The 20,396-nt window shown below is 33.6% G+C and overlaps 1 protein-coding gene across 19 annotated transcripts in view; it reads right to left on the bottom strand.

The window, feature by feature from the left end:
- The window catches only part of LOC105495012 (BEN domain-containing protein 5), a 1,475,945-nt gene that overhangs the window by 1,153,559 nt on the left and 301,990 nt on the right, over nucleotides 1–20,396 (bottom strand). For 10 of the 19 annotated variants that reach the window (XM_011764134.3, XM_071093269.1, XM_071093272.1 and 7 more), the window contains one exon: nucleotides 10,702–10,862. The exons of 3 other annotated variants lie outside the window; for them this stretch is intronic. In XM_011764134.3, the coding sequence (XP_011762436.2) occupies nucleotides 10,702–10,862 (161 nt within the window). The remainder of the gene's footprint in view (nucleotides 1–10,701; nucleotides 10,863–20,396) is intronic. 6 more of the 19 variants (XM_011764137.3, XM_011764138.3, XM_071093277.1 and 3 more) reach the window with 1 other exon arrangement.

Below are 20,396 nucleotides of genomic sequence, written 5' to 3'. Positions count from 1 at the left end.
ATAATCCCTTAAGTGGATAAATAAATTATGGTAGGATTTGCCACTTCCTAAAAATTCTTTGTTTACTTGCTCCTATCTATTGTCTTTATTCACATAATAGAAAATAAGCTTCCCCAGAACAGAAGAACCTTATCTGTCTTATTCAACTGATTCCTGAATGCCTAGAACAGTATCTGGCATACATAATAAGTATTTATTGAATATAAATAATAAGCAAGTAGCATTTATGGAAAGCTTTCTATATGATAGGCAAAACTGCAATTGTTTTGCATATATTACCTCAGGTAGGTAGGAAACTGAAACAGAGGGAGTATAAAATAATTTGCCCAGGTGACACAGTAAATAGTTGAAGTAGAATACCAACCCTGGCAGTCTGACTCCAAAGCTTGGGCTTAATCCAAATGAACAAATGTTAGAATGGCATTACAGGAAAAATACAGCAAAATTTATGGAAGTATGAAACAATATGGTCACTGTAGGGAACTACAAGAAGGCCAATAACTATGTAAGTCAAAAGCAAACTAGATAAGAACTAGACCATGAATGGTACCACATGCCAGGCTAAGAAGTTTTGGACTTTACCCTAAAGGTAATAGAAGGGTATTTAATGCATTTAGCAGTGGAGTGGCAAGGTTAAATTTGCACTTTACATATAATGCTCCAGCTTCAGTGTGAAGGATGAACTTACATAGAATGAGACCCTGGACAAAACCAGTTGGAAGACAACTGCCATAGTTCAAACAATATATGTAAATAGATTAAACTTGAATGGTTGTAGCAGAGATAGAAAGGCACAGATGAACTCAGGAAATGACTTTAAAAGTGGTAAAGTAAGGAAACAAATTTGATTTTGTCATTTGTAACATGAACTTAATAATGGGAATAGTTACTAGGTTTATTATCAATCCCCAGAAACTTAAAGTTATCTCTGTAAAACAATAGACACCGACTTGAAAGAATAAAAATATGGACGGAGCACAATGGTTCATGTCTGTAATCCCAGCACTTTAGGAGGCCGAGGGGGACAGATCACTTGAGATCAGGAGTTCAAGACCAGCCTGGGCAACATAGTGAAACCTCATCTCTACAAAAATACAAAAAAGTAGTCCAGCATGGTGGCGCGCACCTGTAGTAGTATCAGCTACTCAGGAGGCTGATGTAGGAGGATTGCGTGAACCCAGAAGGCAGAGGTTGCAGTGAGCTAAGATCATGCCACTGCACTCCAGCCTGGATGACAGAGTGAAAGCCTATCTTAAAAAAAAATAAAAAAAAAAAAAGAATACAAGTATGTTCATGTTTGCCGCACTTACACTAAAACTGAAATAATAAAGTACCTATGCAAATTCGTTAAGCTAACCATATCTTCTACATATTGAATACAACGCTTTCCTCTGAATGTTTTCTATTTTTACTTTTTATGGGTACATAGTAGGTATATATGTTTATAAGGTACAGGAGATATTTTGATAAAGGGATACAATGTGTAATAATCACATCAGGGTATTTATCCTTTGTCTTATAAACAATCCAATTATACTATATTATTTTAAATGTACAATTAAATTATTATTGACTATAGACATTCTGTTGTGCCAGCAAATACTAGGTCTTATTCATCCTTTCTAACTATTATTATACCCATTTCCACACCATCCCCACCACAATCATGCCACTACCATTCCCAGCCTCTGGTAACCATCCTTCTACTCTCCACCTCCATGAGTTAAATTGTTTTAATTTTTAGCGTTTAGCTAATTTTAGCTACCACAAAAAGAGAGAGCATGTAAAATCTGTTTTTCTGTGCAGGGCTTGTTTCACTTAACATAATGGCCTCCAATTCCATCCATGTTGTTGCCAATGAAAGGATCTCGTTCTTTTTTATGGCTGAATAGTACTCCATTGTGTATGTATACAATTTTTCTTTATCTATTCATCTATTGACAGACACTTGAGTTACTTCCAAATCTTGCCTATGGTGAATAGTGCTGCAATGAACATGACATTGTAAATATATCTTCGATATACTGATTTCCTTTCATGGGTATATACCTAGCAGTAAGATTTTTGGATCATATGGTAGCTCTACTGATTTTTGAAAAAGCTCTAAAACTGTTCTCCATAGTGGCTGTGTTAATTTACATGCCCACTCACAGTGTATGAGGGTTTCCTTTTTTCCATATCCTCACCAGCATTCATTATTGCCTGTCTTTTGGATATAAGCTATTTTAACTGAGATGAAATGATATCTAATTGTAGTTTTGATTTGCATTTCTCTGATGATCACTGATGTTGAGCACCTTTCCATATACCTGTTTACCATTTGTATGTCTTCTTTTGAGAAATGTCTGTTCAGAACTTTTATCCATTTTTAAATCATATTACTTGATTTTTTTTCCTATTACTTGAGTTCCTTATATATTCTGATTATTAATCCCTTGTCAGGTGGGTAGAGTTTGCAAATATTTTCTCCTATTGTGTGAGTCATTTTTCACTTTGTTCATTGCTTTCTCTGTTGTGCAGAAGCTTTTTAACTTGATATAATCCCATTTGTCCATTTTTGCTTTGGTTGCCTATGTTTGTGGAGTACTACTCAAATAATCTTTGCCCACACCAATGTCCTGGAGAGTTTCCCTGATGTTTTCTTTTAGTAGTTTCATAGTTTGAAGTCTCAGATTTAAATCATTAATCTCTTTTAATTTAACTTTGTAGATGGTGAGAAACAGGAGCCTAGTTTCATTCTTCTGCATGTAGATATCCAGTTTTCCTAGCAGCATTTATAAAAGTGACTGTCCTTTCCCCAATGTATATTCTTGGCACTTGTGTCAAAAATGAGTTCACTGTAGATAATATGGATTCATTTCTGAGTTCTCTATTCTGTTCCATTGGTCTATGTGCCTGCTTTTATGCCAGTACCATGCTGCTTTGTTTACTATGGCTCTGTAGTATAATTTGAAGCCAAGTAATGTGATTCCTCCAGTTTTGTTCTTTTTGCTCGTGATAGCTTTGGTTCTTCTGGGTCTATTGTGGCTCTATGTAAATTTTAGGATTTTTTTCTATTTCTGTGAAGAATGTCATTGGTATTTTGATAGAGATTACATTCAATCTATAGACTGCTTTGGGTAGTATGGACATTTTAATAATGTTGATTCTTCTAATCCATGAACATGGAGTATCTTTCCTTTTTTTGTGTCCTCTTTGATTTCTTTGATCAATATTTTATAGTCTTCTATAAACAAGAGCTTTCAGTCCTTTGGTTAAGTTAATTCCTAGGTATTTAATTTTCTTTTTGACTACTGTAAATGGGGTTACTTTTCATGATTTGAGAGGACTGACTCCAATTTTGAAAGAAGTTCTACTGTGAGTAAAATGCTATCAGACAGCTTCACCTGCTACAGAAAAATCTTCATGAGTTAATTGATGAAGTCAACTGATGTGGTATACCTCATTACTGTCTTATTTTAAGAAATTGTGACAGCCACCCCAACCTTCAGTGATAGCACCCTGATGGGTCAGCAGCCATGAACATCAAGGCAAGACCCTCCACCAGCCAAAAAGATTAAGACTCACTGAAGCCTCAGATGAATATTAGCTTTTTTTTTTTTTTTGCAATAAAGTATTTCTTAATTAAGGTGTATACATGGATTTTATACATAATGCTATTGCACATTTTATAATATAGTGAGCATAACTTTTATATGCACCAGGGAACCAAAAAATTCATATGACTCACTTTATTGTGATACTCATTTCATTGCTGTGATCTGGAACCAAACCCACAATATCTCTGAAATATGCCTATATGTTAAAAGGTTCACAATCATTCCATTTAGGTAGGAGGATTATGTGTTTGAGTTTTTTTCTTGCTTGCTTTCAACACTTAGCTATATTTTCCAAATTTACTACAGTGAGCATTTCTACAGTGACTACTTAGGCACAAATCCTGTATATACCACTTACTAATTGTATGATCTTCAGCAAGTTATTCATCCTTTCTTTGTCTCAGTTCCTTTCAGCTTCTTCAATTGTAAAATAGGAGTGAGAATACTAATAATGGTACTTACTTCAAAGAATTGCTTTGAGGAATAAATGAATTAATTAATATAAAGGGCTTAGAACAGTACTTATGACATTGAAGTGTTCCGTAAATTTTAGCTATTAATATAATAAGTTGAATGACAGAGAAAATGAGAACCTGTGTTATATTTCCTAGTAGTATTATAAGTATAGTAATATTAATAGATAACACTTGCTGCACAGTTCCTATGCACCAGGCATTAAATTTAGTGTTTTATCTGCATCATCCCATGTGTTTCTTACATCAACTCTATTAGGTACTACTAACCCCACTGAATAAATATAGAAATTAATAATTTAAATGGACAAACAGTTCAATGACTTTCTCAAGGTCACAGAGGCAGTAAGTGGAAGAGATAGGCCTGGAATGCATGTCTAACGAAAAGTTTGTATTCTTAACTAGTACATTTTGCTTAATGATCATGATGATGATGAGCATCAATAACAGGTTTTGAAAGAAGGTGGAGGAGGAGGTGAAGAATAAACACGAGAAGAGGGAGGACAGAAAGGAATAAGGGCAAAAAACCTGTTTTAGTAGCAGTTTTCTAGTAGAAATCTGCTGTGGTAGTAGTTTTTGTTCTTGCTGCTGTTGTTGGTATAGTTTGAATGAGAAAGCAACTTTACTTCATTCTGAGGTCTGGGCAGATGTCCAGTCTCAGAACTTCTGAAATTGCTTCTTGGTGGTGGTGGCCTTGGTGACCTTGAGAATGTTGAAGTGCACTATCTTCCTCAAGGGCTAGTGCTTATCCACCATGATGATGTTGCTGACCTGAAACAGAGGGACAGGTGTGCAGACATGTTCTTGGGGTGCTTCTTGTAGGATTGTACTTGTGGATGTAGTGGAGATAGTCCTGGTGGATGACAATGGTCCTCTGCATTTTCATGTTGGCCACCATGACAGACAGGATACTGTTGGGGTGTTTTAATAAAAACAATAGCCATCAAGTATTGAGTCCCTATTGTCTACCAAACACTATGTTTGAAGGATACAAAGTATTAATCTTGGGTGTGTCTGTGAGTTTGTTGTCAAAGGAGATTAACATTTGAATCAGTGGGCTGGGAAAGGCAGACCCACCCTTAATCTGTGTGGGCACAATCTAATCAGCTGCTAGCACAACTAGAATAAAAGCAGGCAGAAAAAATTTAAAAGAGAGACTGGACTAGTCTCCCAGCTTGCATCTTTCTCCCTTGCTGGATACTTCCTGCCCTCGAACATCGGACTCCAAGTTCTTCAGTTTTGGAACTCAGACTGGCTTTCCTTGCTCCTCAGCCTGCAGATGGACTATGGTGGGACCTTGTGATTGTGTGAGTTAATACTTAATAAACTCCCCTTTATATAATCATCAGATCTCGTGAGACTTAGTCACTGTCATGAGAACAACATAGGAAAGACCTGCCCCCATGATTATCTTTCACCAGGTCCCTTCCACAACACGTGGGAATCAAGATGAGCTCTGGGTGGGGACACAACCAAACCATATCAGTAGTCTCTTTACTTAACATTGTCTTGTTTAATTTTCATAAGACCCCTATGAATTAGTATTATTACTTTCATTTTACAGATGAGAAAACTGAGGTACCAAGAGATTATTTAAACTGATCACGGGTAAAACAGCTCATAAGAGTCAGAAACATAAACCCAAATTGGTTTAAATCCATTGTCTGTGCTAATTGCACTGCGATATGCTACCTTTGTGGACTGCTGATTTTGGCCATGACTAGGATGAAATTTCAGAGCCTGAATTCTCCAGGATGGAGACTAAAGAAGCAGCAAACTGGCTAGACATAGTGACTCACACCTGTAATCCCAGCACTTTGGGAGGCCGAGGCAGGCGGATCACATGGTCAGGAGATCGAGACCATCCTGGCTAGCACGGTGAAACCCTGTCTCTACTAAAAACACAAAAAATTAGTCAGGCATGGTGGCGGGCACCTGTGGTCAGAGTTGCTCAGGAGGCTGAGGCAGGAGAATGGCGTGAACCTGGGAGGTGGAGCTTGCAGCGAGCTGAGATCATACCACTGCACTCCAGCCTGGGCGATAGAGCAAGGTTCTGTCTCAAAAAAAAAAAAAAAAAAAAAAAAAGGCAGCAAACTTTTAGAATCTTAAAGGAAAATCTAAACACATCTATATAAAAGTGTGTATGTGTGCATGTGTATGTTTAAACTACATTATTTCTAATAATCCAAGAAATACTATATTGTTAAACAACACTTCTTTTTAAAAATTCTCCTATTACATTCATCAGACGACAATCTGTTGGCACTCCCAGGTAAAACAGGATTGATGAATTGAGAAAAGGAGTCAAAATAATAACTCTATCTGTTTTGATGTCTCATGTTATTGCTGGAATGCAATTAATTTATGACTAGAGGCCTGAGACATTGCATCATATCCCATTTATCTGTGTGGAGTTTCAAAACAAGTGAGGAAAAAGTAACAATTTATCATGGATTTCTGAACACTGGAGTTTATAAAACAAAGCAAGAAATTCAAATAAAGGAACCTTATTCACTGCTGATAGGACAGCAAAATAGTGTAAACTTTCTGGCAACAATTTAGATATATGTGTAAAGAGTCTTTAAAATGTTCATATCCCTTTGCCTGTAAGTTCCGCTCATAAGAATTTATCCTAAGGAAGCAAAATAAAATTTGGGTAACATTTCCTGCATCAAGATGTTCACTACATTATTACTTATAACAACAACAAATGGAAAACAATCTTTATGACCAAGAATAATAAAATTGTATAATAGTAAAGAGCTATTAATATTTTATAGCCAATTTATCAAACTTTTGATAACAGAAAATTGCCTGTGATAATATTTAGGTTCTTTAGAAGCAAAACATGAAAATGCATATACAGTACAAATTTAATTATGCTCCAAGATAGAAAATAAATAAGTTTAGAAATAAATATGCCAAAAATATTAACAGTATTTGCTTCTAGTTAGTAAAATTGCAATTTGTGTGTGTGGGGGGGATGCTTTTTCTCTGCTTCAAATAATTATATTTCCCAGATTTACTACATTCTGCCTTGACTATTTTTACAATAAAGATGGGAGAAATAACTTCAAAAAGATAAAAAATAAAAATAAAAAAAAGAAATAGAGCTTAATCAATCCAAGCGTATCATTTTATTTTCTCTTATTGGCTGAACTTTTAGCATATTTAAATAGGAAGATCTGCTTTCATATCACACAAGTGCTCTCAGCTGCATTAATAAATTTCCACTAAGAATATTTAATATCAGTTTTTTAGAGAGAAAATCACCTTTCCATAAAGGAATTTGGACATTTAGTTTTCACCAATTCTTGTGAATGCACTATTTAGCAACTACTTTCAGGGGTTAATATATCAGTCCTGGGATACAACACCATATGTGGCGAGCTTTTATTATTTCCTGGAAACATCAAGAAATATAATGCAAAAGCTAGACCTGTTTATACAATATATTTGATGTTGCAATTTTTAAAATTTATTTAATGGAGTCAGCCTGTGATGACTAATACATACATATTTTTTTGCCTGCTAGTAGTACCAAGACCTAAATAACGTTCTTGACTAGACTACACTTACGCAGGTCTCATTTTAACGGAAATTAGAGAGATGAAAAAAAAGATTATAGAAAGAGATGCTATAAAAACAGACCTTACAAGTCAAACTTCATAGTAAAACTATTTTCTTTAATGTAGACTACCATGAAAACAAATATCCTGTGAGCTAGAGATATATATTGTATCTTTCCTGCAGATCTCTATGCCTTCTTGAGACAGATTTCCATAATGTGATTACAGCTGATGAGGCAATGGCCTACAGAAAGAGGCTGATAAAAGCATCAGGCTCCAGGAAACCAGATAAACATGTTCATGATTTCTAACTGGAACAAGGATAGGACAGCACCTTATACTCAGACAGAATCCAGAGACAGGGAAAATATTGGTCTCTTCAACTTTAATAAATATGCATCCACAAAACAGACCCAACTGTCTTATAAGAAGAACCCTTTAAAAAACATTCATGTTACTTGCTTAATTAATTGATAGATAAGATTGCAAAAGAGGCTGTATGGCTTTAACATGTAATAAGTAAGTTATAACACTCTGGCAGAGACATTTTGAACAACAAAAACAACATCCTCGTAAACAAACTAGAAGAGCAAAGAACATTGTATGAGAAGGTTGTCCAAAAGGCTATCTCAAGTAGTTTAACTGAAGGAACACATTTTTTCCTAACTCTCTTATCATCTCACCCCTCTATTCCTCCTTGTATAAGCTGTATAAAGATAAACTTTATAGACACTAAAGTGAAAGAAGAATGGGGCCAGGAATTTAATGTGACCCAGAGTTAAAGAAACAGTATAATTTCAGAGCTTCTGCTAAATCTCTATTTAGCAAAGAACATAATGAGGATAGATGATTCTCTTGTTTGAAAAGTAATTGGCCCCACTTCTTAGGAGTTAGTGGGTTCCTGGATCCAGCAGGCAAGCTGAGGGATGTGCTATGAAAAAAAAAGAGGAAAAGAATAATTCCCTTTATGAATTTAGAAATCATGGCAGATTACATTGCTTTTAATAAAATGTTTTCCTTCCTTCATATGAATTTACTACACTGCTTCAGAATTATTGTTTGTTTTCCAGAGGTATGTGTTTGTGACAACCATAAGTTGCTGATATGAGATAGGAATATTAACAAAAGAATGAGAAAGGTAATGAAGAAAACCTCATAGGCGTCCCAAATTTGGAGTGAAAGACTCAGTCTAGTACATATGACTAAAGCCTCCTATTGTGGATTACACTCTCTAGATTCAGTAACACAGACTTTGGAAAATATACTTTAAGGATTATTGATTATCTTAGTGAAACAAGTAGGACAATCCTACAATCAGATGAACCCCTGTAGGTAAAGAGAGGGTTTTCCTAAGATCAGGAGAAAGAGAATGCCTACTGTTACTGTGAAAAACTGAAAAGGGAACTCTGCCATAGGAGAGTAAATAAAACCAAAAAGCAAAGCTAGGAACTAAAGTTTGTCCTTAAGAGGCTCTCTGTGTGTAGTGTAACTTTTTCTCCCCTTGTCCTAAAATTCTGAGACAAGTCAGATTTAGTAAATAATGTTCAGGGCTCTTCCCTAGATTTTATTCCCTCCTGTGAGCCCCTAAACTTTAGTAAATATTGCATACACTCAGTCTTGTGTCCATGGTGTTTTACAAAATTAAACTATAAAAGTAAAGTGGTTGTATTTGCACCCCCTTTTTACTGAAGCTAGCATGCCAGGAATAATATTGTATAGAAGAAGGCTCAGAGTCCCTAAATTCTAGACACTGGCCACTGTCTGACACCCAAGTCAAGTTGCAGTTGAGATAAAATGATGAGAAGCACAAAACCAGGGGATAGAACAAGCAGAATGGATTGACTCAGGAGAAGCTAAACTCCCTACTTTTTCCCAAATATGCTAGCAAAACACAACATAAAGTAAGAAGGTAGATGTTGGATTGCAGGACTATGTTTTCATCTGCTTAAAAGAATCATACTCTCACTATGTGTACAGTTTCTGCAGAGTCTTTCATGATCAGTTGTCTCAATATAACAGAATAATAACTGACATCTTACAATCTGAGTTTTATTAATGTTTATTCAAAGCATACGTTTTTAGTTCTCTTTATTTTCATCAATACTCTCTCATGAAAAATAGGATTTCAAAGTATTATAAAAACGTGCACTATTAAAAAAATGTAGCTGAAGAAATTGTGGTTAAAAGCAGATTAATACATTCGAAATACAAGTTGAGCATCCCTAATCTGAAAATCGAAAATCTAAAATGCTCCAAAATCCAAAACTTTTTGAGCACTGAAATGATGCCACAAATAGAAAATAATAGTTTTTCATGGACAAAATTATTCGAAATATTGTATAAAATTACTTCCAGGCTATGTATATAAGATGTATATGAAACATAAATGAATTTCATGTGCAGACTTGGGTACCCTCCCCAAGATATCTCAGTATGCATTATTTATGCAAATATTTCAAAATCTGAAAAAAAAACTAAAACACTTCTGGTCCCATGCATTTAAGATAAGGTATATTTAACCTGTAAAAGGAAAGTCAGTACACAGAAACACAAGTAAAAATATTTTCCAGAATCACTAGAGAGGGCTGTAAATATGGTTCCAAGTTTCCCAGCAGCCAAAGCAAAGAGAAAATAGGATCAGTTACAAGAATCATATTGTTTTAAAGATATAAACACTCTGTTGTACGGAAGAAAAGCTATCCTTCTGAAACTGAGACTTGTGAGAAATGTTTCTCACAGATCTTTATAAAGAAGAGAAAATAGAGAACAATACCCTTTGTAAACACATCAGCAAGTCTCTTCCAGTGTTTCCATATAGTGTCCCTCAAGGAATCCTAACATATCATGCTAATGCTTCAATCAGTAAGGAACACTTTATTCTCAGATGAAATATTTGTATTATTTAATAACCATCATATAACAAAAGTCAGCATATTGTACCTATTTCTCTGTATCTCTTGAACCAAAACTGTATCATTGCTGTGGATAAACAAGAATATATTCTTAATATAGTCATTATTTTGATATTCCTAAAAGAAGACAAAAGCGTAATAGTCTTACCAAAACCACTCTGAAGGTATCCACTATTTCCCTCACCTGTGATTCTTTCACATTTTCAACAGTAAAGTTGAACCAGACTCGGAATCGTGGATTACAGGTGTCCGGCCTAATGAACAGATCATACTCAAACTCAGAGACCTGGTCCACCCGGCCCAGGTTACCTGGTAATAAAAATTAAGAGAACTGTGTTTTAATAGAAGTTCATGCAGCTCAATGGTACACACATTTAAATATTATGCTCTCTGACAGTGGCATTTGTCAACATTCAGTACTTGAAGGTTCAGTGTTCACAATCCATAGGGCTGCCAAGTCTGAATGCAGCCCAGAGTAAGAAAAGCTTTCAGCTAGGCCAGGCTGTGGTGCAAGCTTCTCTGTCTGGCCCTTCTAACCCAGATCCTTTTGTGCTACAGGTGTCTTTTACAGACCAGAATATTATATAAAGCCTGTGGTACGCCCCTATAAACCAAGAGAAGAATCGCAAACTTTGGTTTCTTACTTAGAAAAGTGAGGATGATAATACCTTATGTATTTTGTATTAAGCTTTATAGTATACAAACTACATTGGATCTTATTTAATTTTTACAACAGGCATATATGGTTTGTACTGAGCTTCTTATATCCTAAACTTCTATCAAAATATATTAAAAATATGTATAGAGTAAGGTTTTTATATATATAGAGAGAGAAGTAATTGCTACATAAGAATAACACAATCATGGAACTTAATTTCCATTTTCTCCATCAACAGAACTAACAGTTATGTAGAAAATATGTAAACTTAGGTGTTATCTACATTTTCCACATTGTCTCTCCCATTTCTCACTGATAGTCTAATGAGCAGTGAATTACCAAAAATGTTAATAACAGAATGGGATTAAGTAAAGCAGAGTCTGGTGAATTCGCAAACCAGATGATCGACAGCTAGAGAAGAGTGAAGATGACTACAGACAGCAACAAAGCAATTGAGTGGAAAGTTAGTATTGTATTGCTCTAGAAGAACACAGCAATATACTGCTTTAAAATGAGCTCTAGTGTGTATACCTCCAAAAGAACAATCAAAAATAAACTTTAACCTTATACAACACCAAAGTTTTGAATTACTTCTTTCACTAGTTCTGTTGGCATGTCACCTGTTTTTCTGAGCACCAATTATGCTATAATAGACAAAGTATTAGCCCAGGAATCCTGGATTTTAGTCCAATTGACACACTGTGTGACAAGCAATGGGCAAGATATTTACTCTCTGAGCATCATCTGAAAAATGAGAATATCAATTTACATAACCTCTAAGGTATTTTCTGCTGTAACATTATTTGGCTGCCTGATTCTAAGACTGATCAGACAGTGACAATGACAAGATACATTTCGTCTCAAACTGTATTAATTAGCCTTAGGGTTGCTTATATCTGTTCTTATTAAAATGAGGCCTGAGAAGCCAGACTGGAGGACAGTCACCTCTAGTTAAGTATACATATATTTAAAATTTTGCATTGATATGAAAGTACAAACATAGTGACCAAAGACTTTAATGTTTATTTTTCTAGTTTCCATTATATTCAGAATTCTCAAGATTTATGAATTAAATTGTTTCTTTCAACTAGCATAAAAAAATGTTTACTAAGCCTTATGTTAGGTAAAGTTTCTGAATTGTTTCTTTCAACTACTATAATAAAAAATGTTTACTAAGCCTTATGTTAGAGAGGCAAGATATTTGTTACACAATGGTACTGAATTTGGAGTCAGAAGAGCTAGTTTAGTTTTAGTTCTGGAACTAACTAAGCAACTTTATAGACAATTCACTTAACCTCTTCCAACATCTGTTTCCTCAACTATAAAGTTAGAATCATATTAATAGAAATATGAAAATTTATTTCTATGCCAATTACTATGAACACTACTTGAAATTAACATATATAATTTATATGAATATTAAGTTTTGATAGAAAATTAAAGTTTTCTGAGCATTTCTACATGCCACATACTGTGCTAAATGTTAAACGAACTAACATATTTGATCCTCACAACTCCTATGAGGTAGGGATCATTACTATCCCCATTTTACATGTGAGAAAACCAAGGTACAGAGAACTTACCCAAAGTTATATAGCAAGTAAACAAGTAAAAGTCACATTTAGGATTTGAATTCAAGCAACTTGGCTCTAACCACTAGACAATATAGCTCTCTACCTAACAGAGCTGGTAGGAATAATAAACAAATAATATAAATTGAAAGCACATTATAAGTGATAAGGCTTAATAAAATTACTATTCTTAACAAGAAGTTGAAAAGGTACTTTTTTCCCTCTAAAAGTTCATGATCTAAAAATTAAATATTAATATTCACTTCAATATTCAAAAGAATGCAGATTCGCATTTTGTTCTTAATATTAAAACAGTATAAATGGGTTCCGATAAACAATAACATCTTAAAATTACTGCTGCATATAGTGTTAATAATAATGCACCATATGTGTCTAGAAATTTATAGTTTCAAAATGATGACATCTTTTATATTATTAAATCCTCACCATGACCCAGTGATAAGTAAACTGAAACCCAGAAATGTTTAGTTCTTGTTTAAGTTCATGTTTTAAAGCACCCCAGGGTGAGACCTTAAATTAAAGACTTCTGATTTCATTATGTTTTTCTCTCAGAATCTACCATAGCTACAACCAATTCATTTATTAAGCCATTTAACCAGTAATTCATTCAAAAGGCACTATGTTTTGTGTTTTTTATAAAAGAGACTAGATAGTATCAAACATACACTTTCTTTGTGCTCATTAAGCTTATAGTCTCAAAGAATAGTGAATATCTGGTCTTTGGCCTTCTGTAACTATTCTGTTGACCTTCTTCATCATTCTTGTGATGAGCATTCTCTGTATGTGTGTGTGTGTACATAAATAATACTTTCCTTATATGCAATTAAGTGCCAGTTTATGGCCTTCTGAAAATAACTATTTCAAAATAAGTTAATAATGCCTCCATATCATCTAGTTCTCTTTCATTAAATGAAACACAAGGAAAGAAAACAATCTAAAACATATAGGTAGGACAAATATAACACAAAACGTAAGCTGTAGATTTTATACCCAACTGTATCACTAAATGTGTTATATGTAAACTGATTAAAATTAAAATTAAGACAAAATGGATGAACCTGGACTACATTATGCTAAGTTAAATAAGCCAGATGCAAAAAGAAAAATATTGCATGACTTCACTTATATGTAGAATCTACAAGAAAAAAAAGCCAAACACACAGAAATAGAAAACAGAATGGTGGTTACCAGGGGCAGATGGTGGTGGACAAAATGAGTTATGTAGGTCAAAGAATAGAAAATCACAGTTATGTACGATGACTAAACCTAAAGATCATGTACAGCATGAGGATTATAGTTAATAATATTATATAATATACTGGAAATGTGCTAAGAAAGTAGATTTTAGTTGCTTTTACCATGCATACATATACCAAAAAAAGTTAATTATATGAGATAATGAATATGATAATTTGCTTGACTTTGGTAGTCATTGCATTATGTATATCTAAACATAATGTTCTACATCTTATATATATACATATATATAATAAAATAATTTTTTAAATAAAAGACAAAATTTCATTTTGGATATAATACCAACTATATTTTGCTTATAAACACAAGCTTTACTTTTAGGAGAACAAAAAGATTGAAAATAGACAAAACGTTTTAACAGAAAAGCACTATCAATAAGAAGGCAAATGTAACTATATTTATACCAGATAACATAGACTATAAATCAAGTAACATTACTAGAAATAAATAGGGGTATTTCATGATGAGAAAGGGTAATTCCACCAAGAACATATAAAAACATTAAAAGGATGGATAGATAGATATATAGCTAGATAAATAGATAGACAGAAAGATCTTTAAAGTATGTAAGTAAAATTTGACAAAATTAAAACATAGATTAATCTAGAATCAAAATGAGAAATGTAACACACCAATACTCCTTACTATAAAAAATACCAAAAGAAATATTCAGCAAAGGATTGAGATAATTTGAAAACATGATTTTAAAAATACCTAGTTTTAATTAGGAAATACATCGCATTTATAGAACTAAATAATATACATTCTTTTCAAATGTACATGATGTTCTTCTCAAAACTGATCATATGTTGGTCCATAAAGCAAGTCCCAACTAATTTCAAAGGAGTGATATCATACTGCACGTGTTCTCTCATTTCAGTGATAATATTTTAAACTGAATTGTGTTCAATATGTGAGAATCAAAATGTGTAAAATACAGCTAAATCCACTCTAAGATGTAAATTTATAACCATACATGTGCATACATATACATATATAGTTACAGATGAATAATTTTTCAGTGATTTATACATGTGGCTAAAGATCAATGATCTATGCTTCTATTTTAAAAAGGTAAAAAGGAACAGTATTTTCAAAACAAAAAGCAGAGGCAAGCAAAAAGAACAGAAAATGTTAAAAAAATTCTCTGAATATACCCTAAAAATTTTAAATGTGAAAGTTTGATGCTTTGAAATAGACTTTTAATATTAAAAAACTCTAGCAAAGCTCACCAAGAAGAAATAAACCACATATTATTAATACCAAAAAAATAAAAAGAGATTGAATTCATCAGGATGGTAAAATAGGTGATTTTAGCTCTAATACCCCCAGATAAATACTGGTTTAATAAGCATTCATGGTGGGTGCCCGTAATCCCAGGTACTTGGGAGGCTTAGGCAGGAGAATCTCTTGAACCTAGAAGGTGTGGATGTAGTAAGCCAAGATGGCGCCACTGCACTCCAGCCTGGGTAACACAGTGAGACTCTGTCTCAAAAAAAAAAAAAAAAAAAAAAGTATACATTAAGATTTGCTAAGACAGTAGATCTTATGTTAAGTATTTTTATCACAAAATAGTAATAATATATAAAGAAAGCAGAATGAAACTTTTGGAGGTGATGGATATATTTATGGATGAGTCTGTGGTAATGGTTTCACAGATGTATAGTAATCTCCAAACTCATCAAGTTGTATACAACAAATATGTGCAGCTTTTTGTATGTCAATCATACCTCAAAAAAGTGATTTAAAGAAAAATAATACTTGGGGGAAAAGGAAAAAAGAGCAAAATAAACCCAAAGAAAGCAGAATAAAGATAACAATAAAAACAAGAGTAGAAATAAATGACATAGAGAATAGAAAACATTCCTGAAAGCCAATAAACACAAAATTCGTCCATTGAAGGGATCAACAAAATTGACAACTTTAAGTTGATTGTCTAACAAAAAAGAGAGAGGACTCTAATTTGTAAAATCAGAAATTAAACAGAGGACATACTATAACCAACTGTACGTCAAAAAATTAAATAACCTAAATGAAATGACATTTGTTGTTTTAACAGAAAAGCACTATCAGTAAGAAAGCAAATGTAACTATACTTATATCAGACAACATAGACTATAAATCAAGTAACATTACTAGAAATGAATAGGGGTATTTCATGATGAAAAAGGGTAATTCCACCAAGAACATATAAAAACATTAAAAAATATAGATAGATAGATAGATAGATAGATAGATAGATAGATAGATAGATAGACAGATCGATATTTAAAGTACGTTATCTAGAAAGACAACAACCAAAGTTGACTAAAAATAAATATGGATACCTGAATAGATCTAAAACAAGTAGTATTAAATTAACAATCAAAAAACTTCCCACCAGGAAAATTCTATGTCCAGATGTTCTCACGGGTAAATTCTGTAAAATTAAAACTTGTTAAAAAATTAACACCAATTATTGGCTGGGCGCGGTGGCTCAAGCCTATAATCCCAGCACTTTGGGAGGCCGAGGCAGGCAGATCACAAAGTCAAGAGATCGAGACCATCCTGGCCAACAGGGTGAAACCCTGTCTCTACTAATAATACAAAAATTAGCTGGGCGTGGTGGTGCATGCCTGTAGTCCCAGCTACTTGGGAGGCTGAGGCAGGAGAATCACTTGATCCTGGGAGGCAGAGATTGCAGTGAGCCGAGATCGCGCCACTGCACTCCAGCCTGGTGACAGAGCAAGGCTCCATCTCAAAAAAATAAAATAAAATAAAATAACACCAATTCTTAACAAACTCTTACAAAAAAAAAAAATGAAGAAAAGATAACACTTTCAAACTCATTCTATAAAACCAGGATTACCTGGATCCTAAAATCAGATGGAGACATCATGATGACAAAAACAAAAACAATAACAATAAAAAATACGGAACAACATCCCTATAAATATAAACTCAAAAATTTTCAAAGAAATACTAACAAATGAATCTAGCAACATAGAAAATGATTATACACCATGACAGGTGAGATTTATCCCAGAAATTCAAAGCTGGTGCAACACACGAAAATCAACTAATGCAATACAACACATTATTAAAATAAAGGCCAAAAACACATGGATCATCTAATAGATGCAGAAAATCATCTGACAAAATCTTACATATTTCATGATAAGAATACTTGAGACAAATGAATACAAGGGACCTTCCTCAAACTCATAAAGGGTATATTTGAAAAAATACACAGCTAACAAGCCCACTTAATGGTGAAAGACTGAACATTTTCCCTCTAAGATCAGGGAGAAGATAAGCATCTTTGCTTTTGCCATTTCTATTCAAAATTGTAGTAGAGATTCCAGGAAGGATAAATATGCCAGAAAAAAAAAGGCATTCATATTGAAAAGGAAGAAATAAAATTATTTCTTTTTGCAGATGACATAATTTTTATACAGAAAAACCTAAGGAATCCACATACAAAAAAAACTATTTGAGCTAAAAAAACAATTTCAGTAAAGTTTCAGAATGCAATCCATATACAAAATCAACCGTATTTCTATATGCCAACAATGAACATTCTGAAAATAAAATAAACAATTCCATTTACAATAGCATCAAAATAATACTTAGTATAAGTTAACAAAAGGAATGCCAATAGATTTAATCCTAGAAGGCAAGGTTCTTTTAACACTTAAAAAGCAAGCAACACAATTCACCATACGGACAAAATAAGGGAGAATAACCTTAAGATTATTTCAGTAGATGCTGAAAAAACATTTGACAAATTCCACACGCATTCATGATTTAAAAAAAAAAAAAAAAAAAAAAACTTCCATCAAACTTCAACTGCTAGCAAACTTCCTGATATTGACAAAGGGCATGAATTGAAAACAAAAATGTAGCACTAATATCATACTTAATGGTATAATATTTAATTATCCAAGATCAAGCATGTAGGGTGTCTTATTCAACGTTATTATAAAGACCCAAGCTGTTGCAATAGAGCAAGAAAAAGAAATAAAAGACATAAAGATTAGGAAGGAGGAAATAATACTAGAACTTTCTGTACTTAAAGATGATAGTGTTATTTACATAGATTTTTCTATGTAAAGAATAGAAAATCGACAACATAACTACTTGAGCCAATAAATAAATTTAGCAAAGTCACTGATACAAAGTGAATATATGAAAATAATTGCAGTAGCAACAAGCAATGGCACTACCAGCAAAAAATTAAAAATAAAATTTTAAGGATCTCATTCATGGTTGAAACAAAAAAACCACAAGATACCTAGAAATCAATCTAACCAGATATCCAAGTCTTCTGCACTAAAAACTACAAAATATTATTGAGAGAATTTGAAGAATACCTTAAAATGGTATTTCTCTCCAATGTATGTATATAGATTCAGAGGAACAACAATGAAATTCTGGAAGCCTTTTTGTAGAAATTGATTATCTCATTTTACATTGTATGTGAAAATGTAATATAATATCATAAAAGCAATTTTAGTGAAAATTGTTATAAATTTAGTAATCAAGACAGGTTGGTATTTCAAAATGATAGACCTATACAGGTATGAAACAGAATGGAGAGTCCAGAAATAGGCCCACATATTTATGAGTAATTTACTTTAACAAAGATGACAAGGCAATTTAATAAAGAAGTAAGTATTTTAAAGAGTAATGTTCAATATAAATAATGAACCCTTACTGAAAATCTTATACAAAAATTACCTCAAAATGGATCATAGACCCAAATGTAAAACTCAAAATTATAACGTGTAGAAGAAAATATAAAAGAATGATACTGCCTAGCTTTTCTTCTAAGTTTTTTATTGTTCTAGTTCTTACCTTTAAATTTTTAATCCATCTTGAGTTAATTTTTGTGTAAGGTGTAAAAAGGGGGTACAGTTTCAGTTTTCTGCATATGGCTAGCCAGTTTTCCCAACACCATTTATTAAATAGGGAATCCTTTCCCCATTGTTTGTTTTTGTCAGGTTTGTCAAAGATCAGATGGTTGCAGATGTGTGGTGTTATTTCTGAGGCCTCTGTTCTGTTCCATTGGTCTATATATCTATGTTGGTACCAGTACCATGCTGTTGGGGTTACTCTAGCCTTGTAGTATAATTTGAGGTCAGGTACTGTGATGCCTCCAGCTTTGTTCTTTTGCTTAGGATTGTCTTGAATATATGGGATCTTTTTTGGTTCCATATGAAATTTAAAGTAGTTTTCTAATTCTGTGAAGAATGTCAATGGTAACTTGATGGGAATAGCATTGAATCTATAAATTACTTTGGGCAGTATGTTCATTTTCACAATATTGATTCTTCGTATCCATGAGTATGGAATGTTTTCCCACTTGTTGGTGTCCTCTCTTATTTCCTTGAGGAGCAGTTTGTAGTTCTACTTAAAGAGGTCTTTCACATCCCTTGGAAGTTGTATTTCTAGGTACTTTGTTCTCGTTGTAACAATTGAGAACGGAACTTAACTCATGATTTGGCTGTTTGTCTATTATTGGTATATAGGAATGCTTGTGAGTTTTGCACATTGATTTTATATCCTGTGACTTTGCTGAAGTTGCTTTTCAGCTTAAGAATATTTTGAGCTGAGACAAAGCGGTTTTCTAAATATACAGCCATGTCACCTGCAGACAGAGACAATTTGACTTCCTCTCCTCCTATTTGAATACCCTTTATTTCTTTCTCTTGCCTGATAGCCCTAGCCAGAACTTTCAATACTATGTTGAATAACAGTGGTGAGAGAGGGCATCCTTGTATTGTGCCAGTTTTCAAAGATAATGTTTCCAGCTTTTGCCAATTCAGTACGATATTGGCTGTGGGTTTGTCAAAAATTGCTCTTATTACTTTGAGATACATTCCATCAATACCTATTGAGTGTCTTTTAGCATGAAAGGGTGTTGAATTTTATCGAAGGCCTTTTCTGCATCTATTGATATAATCATGCGGTTTTTGTCATTGGTTCTGTTTATGTGATGGATTACATTCATTGATTTGCATATGTTGAACCAGCCTTGTATCCCAGGGATGAAGTCAACTTGATCGTGGCAGATAAGCTTTTCAGTGTGCTGCTGGATTCAGTTTGCCAGTATTTTATTGAGGATTTTCCCATCGAAGTTAATCAGGGATATTGGCCTGAAATTTTCTTTTTTTGTTGTGTCTGCCAGGTTTTGGTATCAGAATGAGGCTGGCCTCATAAAATGAATTACAGAGGAGTCCCTCTTTTTCTATTATTTGAAATTGTTTTAGAAGGAATGGTACCAGCTCCTCTCTGTACTTCTGGTGGAACTCGGCTGTGAATCTGTCTAGTCCTGGGCTTTTTTTGGTTGGTAGG

Source organism: Macaca nemestrina, chromosome 1 (genome assembly GCF_043159975.1).
Source record: "Macaca nemestrina isolate mMacNem1 chromosome 1, mMacNem.hap1, whole genome shotgun sequence".
In the NCBI taxonomy this organism is placed as follows: domain Eukaryota; kingdom Metazoa; phylum Chordata; class Mammalia; order Primates; family Cercopithecidae; genus Macaca; species Macaca nemestrina.
Note: the sequence above shows the minus strand (reverse complement) of the source record. Positions and strands in the feature narration are given on the sequence as shown.